At 35.5% G+C, this 14,881-nt stretch overlaps 1 protein-coding gene and 1 non-coding gene across 2 annotated transcripts in view; one reads left to right on the top strand and one right to left on the bottom strand.

The window, feature by feature from the left end:
• The window catches only part of LOC117295656 (putative ammonium transporter 2), a gene marked incomplete at its 3' end in the record, with an annotated part of 31,092 nt that extends 16,571 nt beyond the window's left edge, over positions 1–14,521 (bottom strand). Inside the window, exons 1-3 of the mRNA XM_033778366.1 lie at positions 14,347–14,521; positions 8,008–8,163; positions 92–202 (exon numbers count right to left, since the gene is read on the bottom strand). Of these exons, the coding sequence (XP_033634257.1) occupies positions 92–202; positions 8,008–8,163; positions 14,347–14,521 (442 nt within the window). The remainder of the gene's footprint in view (positions 1–91; positions 203–8,007; positions 8,164–14,346) is intronic.
• Trnan-auu lies at positions 13,898–13,970 on the top strand. The gene has a single exon. It is a non-coding gene; the product is annotated as a tRNA-Asn (tRNA).
• Positions 14,522–14,881: the final 360 nt, after the last annotated feature.

The following is a 14,881-nucleotide window of genomic DNA, read 5'->3' as shown; positions in this document are numbered from 1 at the left end:
ATACCAAGTAAGGTTTTATGCTGATAATTTTTTTGAGTAATTACCAATTTTGTCCACTGCCTTTAAGGGTTTTTTTTTAAGTTTTTTTTACCAGAGACAATGGTTGTAGCTGTCGTAGCGAATGAAGCTTGGAAAACAAACTTGGCAAATACCCAGCCCATCTCATCTGGATCCGTGGAGTCGGTGAAGAAATGACCAACACCTGAGGAAGAAAACAATGTGTTTATTCTTATTATTTGTTATTTGTAGTCACAGTCAACATCGAAGATTAATACAAAACAAGCAGTACTAACTGAAGTAACTACATAACTTTAAAAAAAAGCGTATTAAACCACGGTTGCACTAAGGCAATTAGCGTAGAAAAAGGTAAAAAATGAAGAAAAAAAAGTAAATACCGTAAACAGCATTGTTGTTATATTGAAAAAAAGTGCAATAAAAAAACATACAACGTGAACTTACTGTAGAAACCTCAACATGTTAAAATGAAAAGGAATTATGTAACAAATAATACTTTAAAAACAATTAAATAATTAAATTAAAAAAAAAAAAAAAAAAAAAAAAAAAAAAAAAAATAGCAAATCAGTCTTCTTCCATTCAAAGTAACGTTTTCTTCCAATTGTTCGCTAGGTTTAGTATTTTTTAGGGGGTTGAATGTTGTTTTGACCAAACAGTTTGAGTTGTTTTTAATTCCATTCGCCTAATCCATGACAGTAATCAACACGAGGTTGCTGGCTCCAATCATGTCATCAATAAAAGAGACCTGGCCTGTTTTAATTTGACTCGCCAGTCATTAAATGACCAAGTCGTGATTATTGCCACCAGGCGGCAAGTAAACCCAATTTGGAATTGACGACATCGTCTACACCATTTCGCGCCTAAAAAATTACGTTCGTTTCAGAGGACAGAAATTTAATTAAAGAACTACTTTGAGTCGAAGCTTTTCACACCAGTACTTCATTTACTTCATTTATGAGTAACATGCCTGTGATATTTTTTCACAGGACTCGGGAAAGTACTGAGTATACAGTGCTAACACACATCGGTGTATGGGTAAAAACCAAAATTAATATTCTTTATCCCTGATGCAAATTTAACATCTATTATTTCATTTACTAACATAAGCATTCGCCACGTACTTCGACCCACTTATTTTATCATTAAACAACATCAGTGACAACCCTGATATAAAATAATTATGTTTACTCGTTGTGTTCAACAATAAACACTTCCGGGTCAGAACTGACTCGTATTCTATGTTTCAGTGCAACTCAACCCATTATTATCTGGGTCGGGTTGACCCGAAATATATTTCTATATGACACAGAAATAGTTCAAACTGTCGCGGAGTCTTTGTATAAAGTCCATTACCACTCTTCGTATAAACCTGGCACAAACAAAATGGTCAGAACCCCCAAGACCCGGAACTCGGGTCAGATCTGACCGGAGAGATCTTAGAGTAACCCATAGAAGAATGACATTACTGCAGTTAGTACGTAGCGTCAATTGATGTTGCTATTCTTTTGACACTGTACAGCATTTTTACCTTAAAACATTAATATTATTAGTCGCTCTTCAGAATCTGGTCATTGACTTAAAGACCGTGTCCGACACATAGGTCGGAACCGTAGAGTTATATGGGTCATTTCATGTCAGACCAACGCACTTTTTTACCAAATGTCTTCCGATTTTGATAAAAATTGCTGTGCTTGTAGGTCCTAATGAGCAATGAATGCACACAAATTTTCAGCCCGATCGGACTTTCCATGTGGTCAGGGCAGAAACCACTAAAATCTTACATTTTTAGGGTAAAATACCACATTTTTGGTAAAAATATGTGATAACCATGTCAATTGTTATCACATATATGCAAATTTGGTATCAAATTGATGAGAATTGCATGCTCAAATCAATTCTTTCATCAAAAATAAATTTTCTGAAATATCTTTAATATGTTATCGTGACCTTTGACCCCGTTTTTGAAATAATGTATCATTCCAAAAATCTACGAAATAAAAATCATTTGATAGAGCATGTCTTCCTCTATCAGAATCCACTAAGAAACAGTTGGGCTCTTCAAAATTTACAAGTTTATGACTATTTTTGTACAAGTCACTATGATCTTTAATATGTTATCGTGACTTTGACCAAATTTTGAAATAACGCATCATTCCAAAAGTCAATGAATTGAAAATCACTTGATAGAGCATGTCATCCTCTATCAGAATCCACTAAGAAACAACTGGGCTCTTCAAAATGTACAACTTTAAGCCTATTTTTGTACAGTTGGTAGGTTACAAATTAGTCAATTTATACATGTACTTTACTTTATAAATAAATAAAAATAAAAAACTTTCCAAAGTTACTAAAATTGTTATTGGTTTGGGATTTTTTTATGTTGAGGGCTGATGTGGTCTAACCAGAATCATACTTTAAAATACCAGCAGTGACGCACCCAGGATTTAATTTGGGTTGTGGGTGGAGGAGGGTGGAGGTGGAGGGCATTTTTCTGAAACAAAATTCTTTCCAAGATGGTAAACAAAAAATGTCACCATGCTGCAACTCTGACTTCATCGGAAGGTTAGCATGCCTTGTCGTGTGCTATACGGTTAAATGGAAATCGCACAGTTAGCACAAAATCTGCTGCTGAGCAGCTCTATTAAAATGGGCACTGAAGTCAGAGTTGCAGCATGGTGAACAAATTGTTCTTGAAGATTTCTCAGAAAGTTACTATGCATTAATTTGTTGTTCAAGATTCATCACAGGGGGTTAAAGTAAAGTAGTGATCTACTGAAGAAAGGCAGACAGCTTCTCCATCTCAACCTTGATGTAATCTCTAACTGGGATCACTAATAATCACAGTGGTGCACCCGAAAGTAGGGGGGGGGGGGCGACGATGGGTCTGGGGGATCGATCCCAGCCCCTCCAAGGTATTCAATTTGTTTGTTTGATTTGTTTTGATTTTTTGTTTTACAATCTTCGAAAGAAATTTTTGGGGAAAATGTGGCCCACCCCCCAAAAAAAATAAATCCTGGGCGTGTCACTGCTGATAGTTTAAATTCTGATTCTGGTTAAACCACATCAGCCCTCAACAAGAAACAAATCGCAAACCATGAACACTTTAAGTAACTTTAGAAACAGAAGAGTGAGGTTTGTTGGTGGATTTATTATGTAAAGTATATAAATTGACTAGTTTGTGGCCTAACAACTGTACAAAAATGGTAATAAAATTGTAAATTTTGAAGAGCCCAGTTGTTTCTTGGTTGATTGTGATAGAGGAAAACATGTTCTATCAAGTGATTTTTATTTTGTTGATTTTTGGAATGATGCATTGTTTCACAAATTGGGTCAAAGGTCACAATAACATGTTAAAGATCACGGTACTTGTACAAAAATAGTCATAAACTTGTAAATTTTGAAGAGCCCAACTGTTTCTTAGTGGATTCTGATAGAGGAAGACATGCTCTATCAAGAGATTTTTATTTCATTGATTTTTGGAATGATACATTATTTCAAAAACTGGGTCAAAGGTCACGATAACATATTAAAGATTACAGTGACCTACATTTCAGAAAATTTATTTTTGACAAAAGAACTGATTTGAGCATGCAATTCTCATTATTTTGATACCAAATTTGCATATATGTGATGAGAATTGACATGGTTATGACATATGTTTACCAAAAAGGTGGTATTTTACCCTAAAAATGTCAGAATTTAGTGGTTTCTGCCCTGACCACATGGAAAGTCCGATCGGGCTAAAAATTGCTGTGCATTCATTGCTCATAAGGACCTACAATCACAGCTATTTTTATCAAAATCGGAAGACATGAGGTAAAAAAGTGCGTTGGTCTGACATGGAATGACCCACTTCTTATATATAAGAAGGTCGGAACATGTGCGTTGTCTAGGAAACCACCACAACGCTGAAGTATATTATTACTTAGACATACCATGGTTACCACAACAAAAAATACTTTATTGTATTCTCACCATGCAAAGTTTCAAGTCGTACTTTTGTATAAAGTGTTACTGGCAAACCTTCTAGATTGTATTTCCACGTGCAAATTTTGAAAACATACTCATGAACATAATGTTACTGAAAACCTTATACTATAAGTCGACACCTTGCGAAAATGATAATCCTATATCATGATGACGTTACTACAAACGATACTAGATTGTTTTTCAATCATGCATCGTTTTAAAGGCAGTAGACACTATTGGTAATTACAACAACAAAAATATATATTAAACCTTTTTTGATTACGAGTAATTGGGAGAGGTTGATAGTATAAAACATTGTGAGAAACAGCTCCCTCTGAAGTGACGTATTTTTCGAGAAAGAATTAATTTTCCACGAATTTGATTTTGAGACCTCAGATTTAGAATTTGAGGTCTCGAAATCAAGCATCTTAAAGCAAATACTTTATGTGAAGATGGTTGCGACAAGCGCGTTTTTTGTTCATGAATATCTCGCAACTTCGACGACCGATTGAGCTCAAATTTTCAGAGGGTTTGTCATTTTATTCATAGTTATGTTGCGATACACCAACTGTGAAGACAGTCTTTGACAATTAACAATAGTTTCTAGTGTATTTAAAGTCCTACTCGTGAGCATGTTGCTGCAACAAAACTTTCTAGACTGTATATCCACCATGCACAGTTTGAACATCCTACTAAATTAACATCGGGTGTTACTGCAAACCTTATAACTTAAGAATGTCCACCATGTCATGGCCGAGCGGTTAGGAGCACTGGATTCAAGCACTTGTGTTTGATCAGCAGGGTGTGGGTTCCGCTCCCGGTCGTTACACTTGCTAAATTAAACTGGGAGGTAGTGCTTTCTGCTCTACCGGCTAGTCTTCGAATTGAAGATACCCAAGCCTACATTTGTATGGACTGTGAAAGGGGGTAACCCTGTTTCAGCCCTAGGAGTAGGTGGCAATGACTTCTGGAAAAAAATAATTGTAGCCCACACGTAGAAGTGGCCTTCAGGCCTTGTGTGTCAGGCGACTTGCATAACAAAAAAACATTTGCAAACCCTAATCATGATTGTATTTCTGTTAACCATAGATTGAAATTCAACCGTGCACAGTTTGAAATTCCTATTCAAAATGAACATGGTGTGACATAGAGTAGAGCTTGTCTCCACCGTAAAACGTTTCAAATCATGTCCATGGACTTTGGGCCTATACACCATGGTGTTTTTGCAAACCTTAATTGGATCTCCACCATGCCGGATGGAATTGTTGTTGTTCGTTACATAATCCAGCCTTAATTGGGTTCCTTGTCTTCGAGGCTCTTTAAAAAATGGCCAGCGACAAAACAAAGCGAATGTACTTTTGTTTGCATCATAGCATTTTAATTACAGTATCAATTGCGGCGGTTAAACAGAGTGTTTATCACATGATTAGAGTGAGCGGAATAAATCTAAGCTAGGACATGCAGGAAGTGTTGTTGCTCCGTGATTAACCCTTTTTTTTCTTTTCGTGTTGACCATTGTTGTTGTTAAAAGGTAATTTAATTCTAGCCCCTATCTTTAAAGCCATTGGACCCTTTCGGTAAACAGTATTGCCCAAATTAAGGCCCACACTTCGTGTACCACAACTTCTATAGCAAATAACAAACCTGTGAAAATTTAGGCTCAATCGGTCATCGGTGTCGGGAGAAAACAACGGAAAAACCCACCCTTGTTTCCGCGCGTTTCGCTGTGTCATGACATGTGTTTAAAATAAATCCGTAATTCTCGTTAACGAGAATGTATATTGTTTTGCTGTTTTCTCAAAAAGTAAAGCATTTTATGGAATAATATTTCAAGAGAAGTCTTTCACCATTGCCTTCTGTAAACCCTGTAAGTTATTTGTAAATCTGTGAACTTTTATTATTTTTTCTGAACCGAAAGGGTCCAATGGCTTTAATATAGATGTGAGGAGTGCATGCATACCCCCCCCCAAAGAAAAAAATAATAAATAAATCGTTTGAGTTTTAACTTGATGACGTTGCCTTTCTATGGTTAAGTGCCTTCACCAAATTACCATCCTTTGTAATTAATTTTTGCGGGGTTCTAATCTACGTTTTGATTATCATTAGATTATCATTACTAAGTTAGCGTACGCAGACCCTTTAAAATAGAGAAAGGAATGTTCCTTATGGTCGAATGTTTTACTTAATTCCTTTGAAGGCAGTGGACACTATTGGTAATTACTCAAAATAATTATCGGCATAAAACCTCACTTGGTAACGAGTAATGGGGGAGAGGTTGACAGTATGAAACATTGTGAGAAACGGCTCTCTCTGAAGTGACATTGTTTTCGAGAAAGATGTAATTTTCCACGAATTTGATTTCGAGACCTCAGATTTAGAATTTGAGGTCTCGAAATCGACCATCTAAACGCAAACAACTTCGTGTGACAAGGGTGTTTTTTCTTTCTTTGTTATCTCGCAACTTCGACGTCCGATTGAGCTCAACTTTTCAAAAGACTGGTCTTTGACAATTACCAAACGTGTCCACTGTCTTTAAAGGATTCGGGTACTTTTTCAAAATGTCCACAGGTTTACATTAAACTTACAGGGTTTGAAGATAATGATAGTTGAAAGCTTCCCTTCGAATATTACTAACTAAGGTTGTGTAGTTTTTGAGAAATGAGTAAAACAAGTCACAAAATAATGTTGGTCTCATGAGACCAAAATGATTTTAGCATGTAAAATCCCCTTAACCAGTTATGATATTATACCAAAACCATAGCATAACTGGTTAATACGTTTTTACATGCTAAAACTGAGACGAAAAGTATTGCTTATACTCATTTCTCAAAAACTACAGCGCCTCGGTAAATAAAATTTCAAGGGAAGCTTTCTACTATCATAAACCCTGAAAAGTATTTTGTTATATTTACATGGCGTCCGAAAAGCAATGACTGAGTAGACTTTAGGCGCAATGTTAAAAGCGACATCTAATCAATGATTTCCAAGTTTGCCGTTTTATCTCCTGTGTTGTGAAAGGTTTTTTTGTGGATGTCTGGTGATTTTCCGAACGCCTTAGGGCGAAATGCTGCGCTAAGTACAAGAGCAAATAATTACACTTAAAGGCAAATGAAACCATGGTACTGAGTGAGCGTGTTTTAGTTTACCTCATGTGGGAGAGAGTAGAGCTAAAACAGACCTGCCCCCGATCCAGTTATCGAATGTTAAAATCCCTTATTCCCGAGTCTACTCTCAAAACAGCAGACCAAGTTCCTTCAGAACTAAGAAATTGAAATAAGAAGGACGAACTCTTATCAAACCAAACATTAACAAGTAGAGTTATATATCACATTGTTTTGGGGGTATTTGCAAAAGGGTACACTTTTGGGGTTTGGCGGAGCTCCGTTCCCCCATCAATTGGACCGGCTGATTGGGTCACATGACGGGGGAGGTTGAAGCTAATTCGAGTTGACATTATGGTTTTTTCGTAGCTGATCAAAATATCCTGGGTACATTATGCGTATTGGTTTTTCATTTCTTAATTAGACAGGTCCCTGGTATTCATTAACAGTTCCGGTGACAGGCCTTTTGAAAACATGTGGATAATAGTGATTAAGTTCGTCCGTAATGTTGGTAAGGTTCGTTTTCCAAATCCAAACATAATGCAAACGTTATTTTAAAAGTAACATCTAACATTTTATTTGGTTGGCGGTAACACCCTGTGTGTATCCACTTGACATGTAGAGTTTGTTTTCGGGGAACACTTTCGTTGGTCTACTACCGCGGCGCAGATCTGATGTACTCCGCGGTAGTAAAATACAGAAAGACATGGTTCTCGAGAAACAAACTCTACGTGGCATCCCGCAGGCCAAATAATATATTGATACCTCACCATGCAATGCTTCAAATCCTATATAACATTTGTCATTATTTTTTGGATTTTGAAAACGAACCTCAACAATTATTTTGGAGATTCAAAATACTGTGCGCCTTATAAATTGTATGTTATTTTGTATTGTTATTAAATACCATCAATAAACTTACCGCAGAAAGCGTTGGTACCCGGCCCTGTTCCAAAGCTGAAGCCATAACCAAACATCCAATACGTGAGACCACCGAAGATCACATCTACAGCATTCTTCACCATGATGTTGACTTCATTCTTTCGGGATACCATGCCGGATTCGAGAAGACCAAAACCTGCAATCGTGTGAGATTTCATTTTATTGTTTGAATATGATTTCATATACTGCTCTATAATAAGGCTTATCTAAGATTATGACTCTTTTATTGAACCATCAATCGTAACATTTTACTCATACAAACAATAATTGTTGCGTAGTTTCAAAGTGTGTCATGAAATTATCTTACAGTCTAAAGACTGTTTGGGGAACAGAATATTATCTTGGCGGCTGAATTACGATTAAACTTTCTTTCCTTGTCTTCCAACCCGGACCCCAGTTCTAATCCAACCAGGGACACTACATATAGTTTCAACCCCTACCTTTAAACAGTTTCATCAAGCTGTTTAGCTAAAAAACCTGCTTACAAATAATATACTTGCTTAACGAAATAAGAGTGGAGCACCGTCGCAATAATGTAAGCTTTATGGATTGATGGCTGATAATCTCTTTCCGCTAAGCAAGGCTTTTCTGTGTTTAGCAAGTTTGTGTGCTTAGCTTCTGAAATTGGGCCTTGTGTCGTTGGGTTTCCGTTGAGTAATTCTGTTGGGTTTTCCCCCAAAGTATACAACTGATACAGCTTTCTTTGTCTTCTTTCCAAAGGGTTATTGGTTATTACTTAGTCGCGCTTCTGTGAATCATTGGCTTAACAAAAAGAATCAGTCAATGTTATTGTACGAATATTGGCTGCTTCGAGTGCTATGGTTAAAACTACGACTCCCGAGGTGATCCCGGAGCGTTATGAAACGGTCCGGGGATCACCGAGGGAGACGTAGTGTTAAACACAGCGCGAGTTAAAACAGTTTATTTTATAACACCCCAATAGACTATGTATCATCTCCGTACACGAAACGTTCGTACGCGCGTTTCAGATACACATAATATGCACACATGATTGGGTTGAGGTGGCAGTAAAGACGTCTGGGTACTGCACACCGTCCGGACTACTACACGGCAAGCAGCCGCGAATTCTCAGCCGCGAATTCCCAGCCGCAAATGCCAGCCGCGAATTCTCAATTTACGGCCGAAAAGTCCAGCCGCTAATTCGAGTCGCCGCGCCAGCCGCGAATTTCATTACCAAAGTAGTTTCACGAAGCGGCAGGATTTCCTAAGTTGTTCACCCACATAAGCCACTATTTCTTAAATTTTGTAAAATCATGGCAATTTTGAATGTACGTTTTGTAAAATTTTGGTAATAATAACAAAATGTAGGCCAAATTAGGTTAAGATAATTGAATTTTTAATGCTTTAGTCGATCCATCAAACTTTAATGGTTACATATCGACTTTCTGAATATCAGTTGTTTAAAAAAATAAAAATAAGATTAAAACATTGCATTGAACAAAATGTACCTAATATGATCAACAGATAATAAATTTAGTGTTAAATCTTTTAGACACTAAATTAATATTCCATTGCAGCTTTACTAGGCCCACTAATTAGTTCCTAATTACATTTAATTTTGTGTTTTTTTGTTAATAGCAAAAGAAGTCACTTTAAAACGCAATTTACCTCGCATAATTAACAAACAATTTAATTTTAGTGTTTAATAATTAAAACCATTTCATAACACATCGAAATATTCCGTTGCAGCTAATGAAACCAACAAATTAATCATAATGACACCCATTTATAGGGTATGGGTTTTGTCTCTTTTGAATAGGACTATTACAAAAAAAACAACATAAGTAGTCACTTTGAAACAAATTGTACCTCACATAATTAACGAAATTGTTAATTTGTTTTGTTTAATCATTAAGACCATCACATAACACATCGAAATATTCCGTTGCAGCTAATTACACCAACTAATTAGTTCTTAAATAAACCACTTTAAATGTTGTGGGTTTTGTCTCATTTGAAGGGAATTTTTAGACTAAAAAATAACGTAAGTAGTCACTTTAAAACAGAATGTACCTCACATAATTAACAAATTTTTAATTTTTAGTGTTTAATTATTAATACCATTTCATAACACATCGAAATATTCCGTTGCAGCTAATGAAACCAACAAATTAATCATAATGACACCCATTTATAGGGTATGGGTTTTGTCTCTTTTGAATAGGACTATCACAAAAAAACAAACATAAGTAGTCACTTTGAAACAAATTGTACCTCACATAATTAACGAAATTGTTAATTTGTTTTGTTTAATCATTAAGACCATCACATAACACATCGAAATATTCCGTTGCAGCTAATTACACCAACTAATTAGTTCTTAAATAAACCACTTTAAATGTTGTGGGTTTTGTCTCATTTGAAGGGAATTTTTAGACTAAAAAATAACGTAAGTAGTCACTTTAAAACAGAATGTACCTCACATAATTAACAAATTTTTAATTTTTAGTGTTTAATTATTAAAACCATTTCATAACACATCGAAATAGTCCGTTGCATCTAATTACACCATCTGATTGGTGCCTAATTAAACCACTCTATATGTTGTGGAATTTTTCGATGTGTTATGAAATGGTCTTAATGAATAATCACTAAAAAGTAACAATAAATTATTTGTTAGTTATGTGAGGTACATTTTATTTTAAAGTGACTACTAACATTATTTCTTTGATAAAAATTCCCTTCAAATGAGACAAAACCCACAACATATAAAGTGGTTTATTTAAGAACTAATTAGTTGGTCTAATTAGCTGCAACGGAATATTTCATTGGTTATGAAATGGTCTTAATGATTAATCACTAAAAAGTAACAATTTGTTAGTTATGGTGAGGTACATTTTGTTTTAAAGTGACTACTTACGTTATTTCTTTGATTAAAAATTCCCTTCAAATGAGACAAAACCCACAACATATAAAGTGTTTACTTAAGAACTAATAAGATGATCTAAGTAGCTGCAACGGAATATTTCAATGTGTTATGAAATGTTCTTAATTATTCAATACTAAAAACTAACAATTTGTTAATTATATGAGGTACATTTTGTTTTAAAAAGACTACTTACGTTATTTCTTTGATAAAAATTCCCTTCAAATGAGACAAAACCCACAACATATAAAGTGGTTTATTTAAGAACTAATTAGTCGGTGTAATTAGCTGCAACGGAATATTTTAATGTGTTATGAAATGGTCTTGATGATCAAACACTCAAAATTAATTATTTTGTCAATTATGTGAGGTACATTTTGTTTTAAAGTGACTAAGTACGTTGATTTAGTTAGTAAAAATTCCCTTCAAAAGAGCAGACCCCACACAATATATTAAATGGTAAAATTAGGAACAAATTTGTTGTTCTAGATAGCTCAACGGAATATTTAGATGTGTTATGAAATGGTCTTAATGATTAAATTATTTGTTAATTACGTACGGTACTTTGGTTTAACGTTTGTCTTTTTCAAAACAACTGCAGAGAGTCGACTACGTTACTATTAAAGATTGATGGATCGAATAAAGCATTAAACAATCAATTATCTTACCCTAATTTGGCCTCCATTTTGTTATAATGAACGAAATTTTACAAAACCAATATTCAAAATTGCCATGAATTTACCAAACTAAAGAAACAGTGGCTAAAGTGTGGGTGAACAACTTAGGAAATGTTGTCGCTTCGTGAAACGGGAAAAGCGCGGCTGGCGCGGCGACTCGAATTAGCGGCTGGACTTTTCGGCCGTAAAATTGAGAATTCGCGGCTGGCATTCGCGGCTGAGAATTCGCGGCTAGCTTCAGCTTGGTGCAAAAGACGATCACACGGCAAACGGTGCCCTATCGAACGGCCGCTGCCTAGTAAAACTAAGACATATCATGTGACTCGCTCTTAACCCAAAATAATGCAGAATATTTGTAGAGGGGTGTTATAAAAACAAATAACACACTCTGAACCCGTAGAGTACTTGTTAAATTCAACAATATTCGATTGCCAAATTTCTAAGCAATCTAGTTCAAAGATTTCTTGTTGAAAGGATCTTTTTAATAAATGGGTCGATACTGTATTACAGAGTGCACGTGGTTTGTAAATATAAAGTAAAACTTGCCCTAAAAACAGTTTTCGAGCGAAAACTGTAGTTTTAAACATTATAGAATTAAAAACTAAATTTGATTACATTTTTTTAAATGTGTTTTGACTCGAAAGAACAAAATGGCTTTTGCCGTGGTTGTGGTACTCCGCCGTTTGAGCTTGACATTCTGTCGCAATAATAATTTTATTAAAATTTGGGGGTTGAACGATTTCCACATAATATATCAATATACATATCTTAACCGACACAGAAATAATTTGATCAGTAAGTTTTAAGTGCGCCAGTAGAAATTTTTAATTAATTTAGTATAATCTGGAACTAGAACTGTTCATAAAAAAGGTTATGCTAAAATAAGAAAAGTGTCGCTTATACAACACAAAATTCAATGTCATGCTCATTCAATGTCATGCTCAATGTTATAGCACAATTTGTTCTATTCCTGGTCTTCGGCAAAATTTATAAATAAGTGTGTTTTCATAAAGCTTATGAAAGAGTAGGTTATTGATACAATGTTTTAGAAACACACTTAAGATGTTTTATGATGCATTGACTTTTGTAAGTGTTTGTATTTGCCGGGTACAATATGACAGGGTCAATGGTAAGGTCATTATTAACAGACAATTAAGGATGCTATGTCAGATTTTTGGCCGATTTGACCCAAAAATTTTGATTAGAAATTCAAAAGGTATTTTGATGGGGGTCGAGAAAGTTACAAGCTTTCATTTGAGCCATTGCTCGAAAAAGTCCGCCAATTAGTAGTAAGTAGCAGTATCCCGACAATATATCACGTGACCAATTCTTATGTGTTTTATAAGAAACGTTTTTTTTTTAATTCATGGTTCCTGAAGTTAAACTTTGTTTCGTTAGAGCGGGTGATACTCTTTGAAATACCATTCACTCAAAAAAAATCAATTTTTTAATGTTTGGGGCCAAAAATCCAACATAGCATCTTTAATTGTCTTTGTGAACGAAATGCTGTGTCATATGCGAATTATAAAAAAAAATAAAGGTTAAATTTGAAAGTATAAATACAGTGTCTACTGATTGAGAAAAATTGAATAATGGCCACGGTATTTCCACTAATGATTCGTGTTTATAATAATAAAACAGTATTTATATAGCGCAATATGATTACAAAATTCGTCTTATACAGCAAAATGAAAAGTTTTTAGAAAACAAAACATAATAATAATTATCATCAATCGTACATGAACTACACACACGTCATCAAAAGCGGGCATTATCACTCAAGTAATACTATTGCCACAAGGCGACTCAAGTTAGCAAGATACATATGTTTTGGTTAGAGAAAGTTATTCATTTTTATTTAATATTTTAGATACAGAATTTCGGAAAAAAAGCTTTTAACAAAAAAACTGCGCATAAGGTTAAAAACGCAAAAAAAACGGACAGTGAATAGGTTCAAGTCTGATAATTCAAAATTTCATCCAATATACGTTTATCTCGCACCTTGTAAATACTTGTAAGGTGCTACACAATTGGGTCTCAGAATCCACCACTGCAATAACCCATCTTTCTGGAAGTATGTATTATAGGTATTCCCGGTCAGGTTCAACAAAAATCCATTCATTTTAACTCCTGGCTTATTCAATTTCGTTTTGACAATGAATGCACTTTGAACCAGCATTCAAGAGTCAAAAAGAGTTATTCAATTTGGGTGTGATGCCTGGCTACACGGCAGTTAACGGTTGTATGGCTTCTGACTGGCACCCCCGAACAAAGATATTGGCAAAATAGGGACACCGCCAATATAGGGCTAGATAGCTCAGTTGGTAGAGCGCCGGCACATTAATCCGGAGGTCGTTGGTTCGAATCCCACTCTAGTCAATTTTTTGTTCAACCCCAAAAATCAATTTCAACAGTTAAGCATTCACAGGTCAAATGAAATCATTCAATTTCATCAGGCCGCAAGACTCATTCAATTTCGTTAAAGCCAGCAGTAAGAGCTGGTCAACCATTCAATTTCATTAATGGGCAAACATTTTCCAAATGTTTGCATTCAAATTCAAATTCTATGTTATGTGCTTATACTCATTCGTTGCTACCTATTTTAAAAGCAGATACTTTCAGGGGGAACTCATTTCTACACTGGTTTGAAGTTTAACCCCAACAGCTTTTAATGAAAAATTTCTGCCCGTGGTCGGTACAAAGCAACATAAACTTGAGACTTCGATATTTGTATTATCTATAAAGACAATCTCACCGGACTGCATAGTGAAGATGACGAAAGCACTGGTTAAGATCCAAGTGGCATCATCCCAGCTATTGATTTCTTCACCGGTCATGTTCCTCCTCGATGTCTCATTGATACCGCACACCATCATGGTGTCGTTCCAGGAAGTCCCATTGATGCAAATCGTTGTCGTAGTTGTTTCCATGTTGGACAAGGAAGTTAACAAACACCTGAAGATCTCGTAGACTTGGACAAGGAGGTACACTGAAGACCTCTTTAGGTTTTTATAGACGAAGGAGACAGTTCACATCTAAACACGGTTGGTAATCTCTGTTGTTCTACATCCAATGCGAATCCCAACACCGTACATTTTATTTGTTGGGTTTGACGTGTGATAAGCAACAAACGACGGCGACTACAGGAGCAAGATTGAGTTGTGTGTGACACCCGGGCAGCGATTGGTATCACTTGTCCATCACAGATTAATTTTGAGTATTGAGATACTGGTATACCCGTTTGATACCTAAGACATGATCAGAATGGTCTTATAGCATACCAGCGTATT

The sequence above is a fragment of the Asterias rubens genome, chromosome 10, assembly GCF_902459465.1.
Source record: "Asterias rubens chromosome 10, eAstRub1.3, whole genome shotgun sequence".
Classification (NCBI taxonomy): Eukaryota; Metazoa; Echinodermata; class Asteroidea; order Forcipulatida; family Asteriidae; genus Asterias; species Asterias rubens.
Note: the sequence above shows the minus strand (reverse complement) of the source record. Positions and strands in the feature narration are given on the sequence as shown.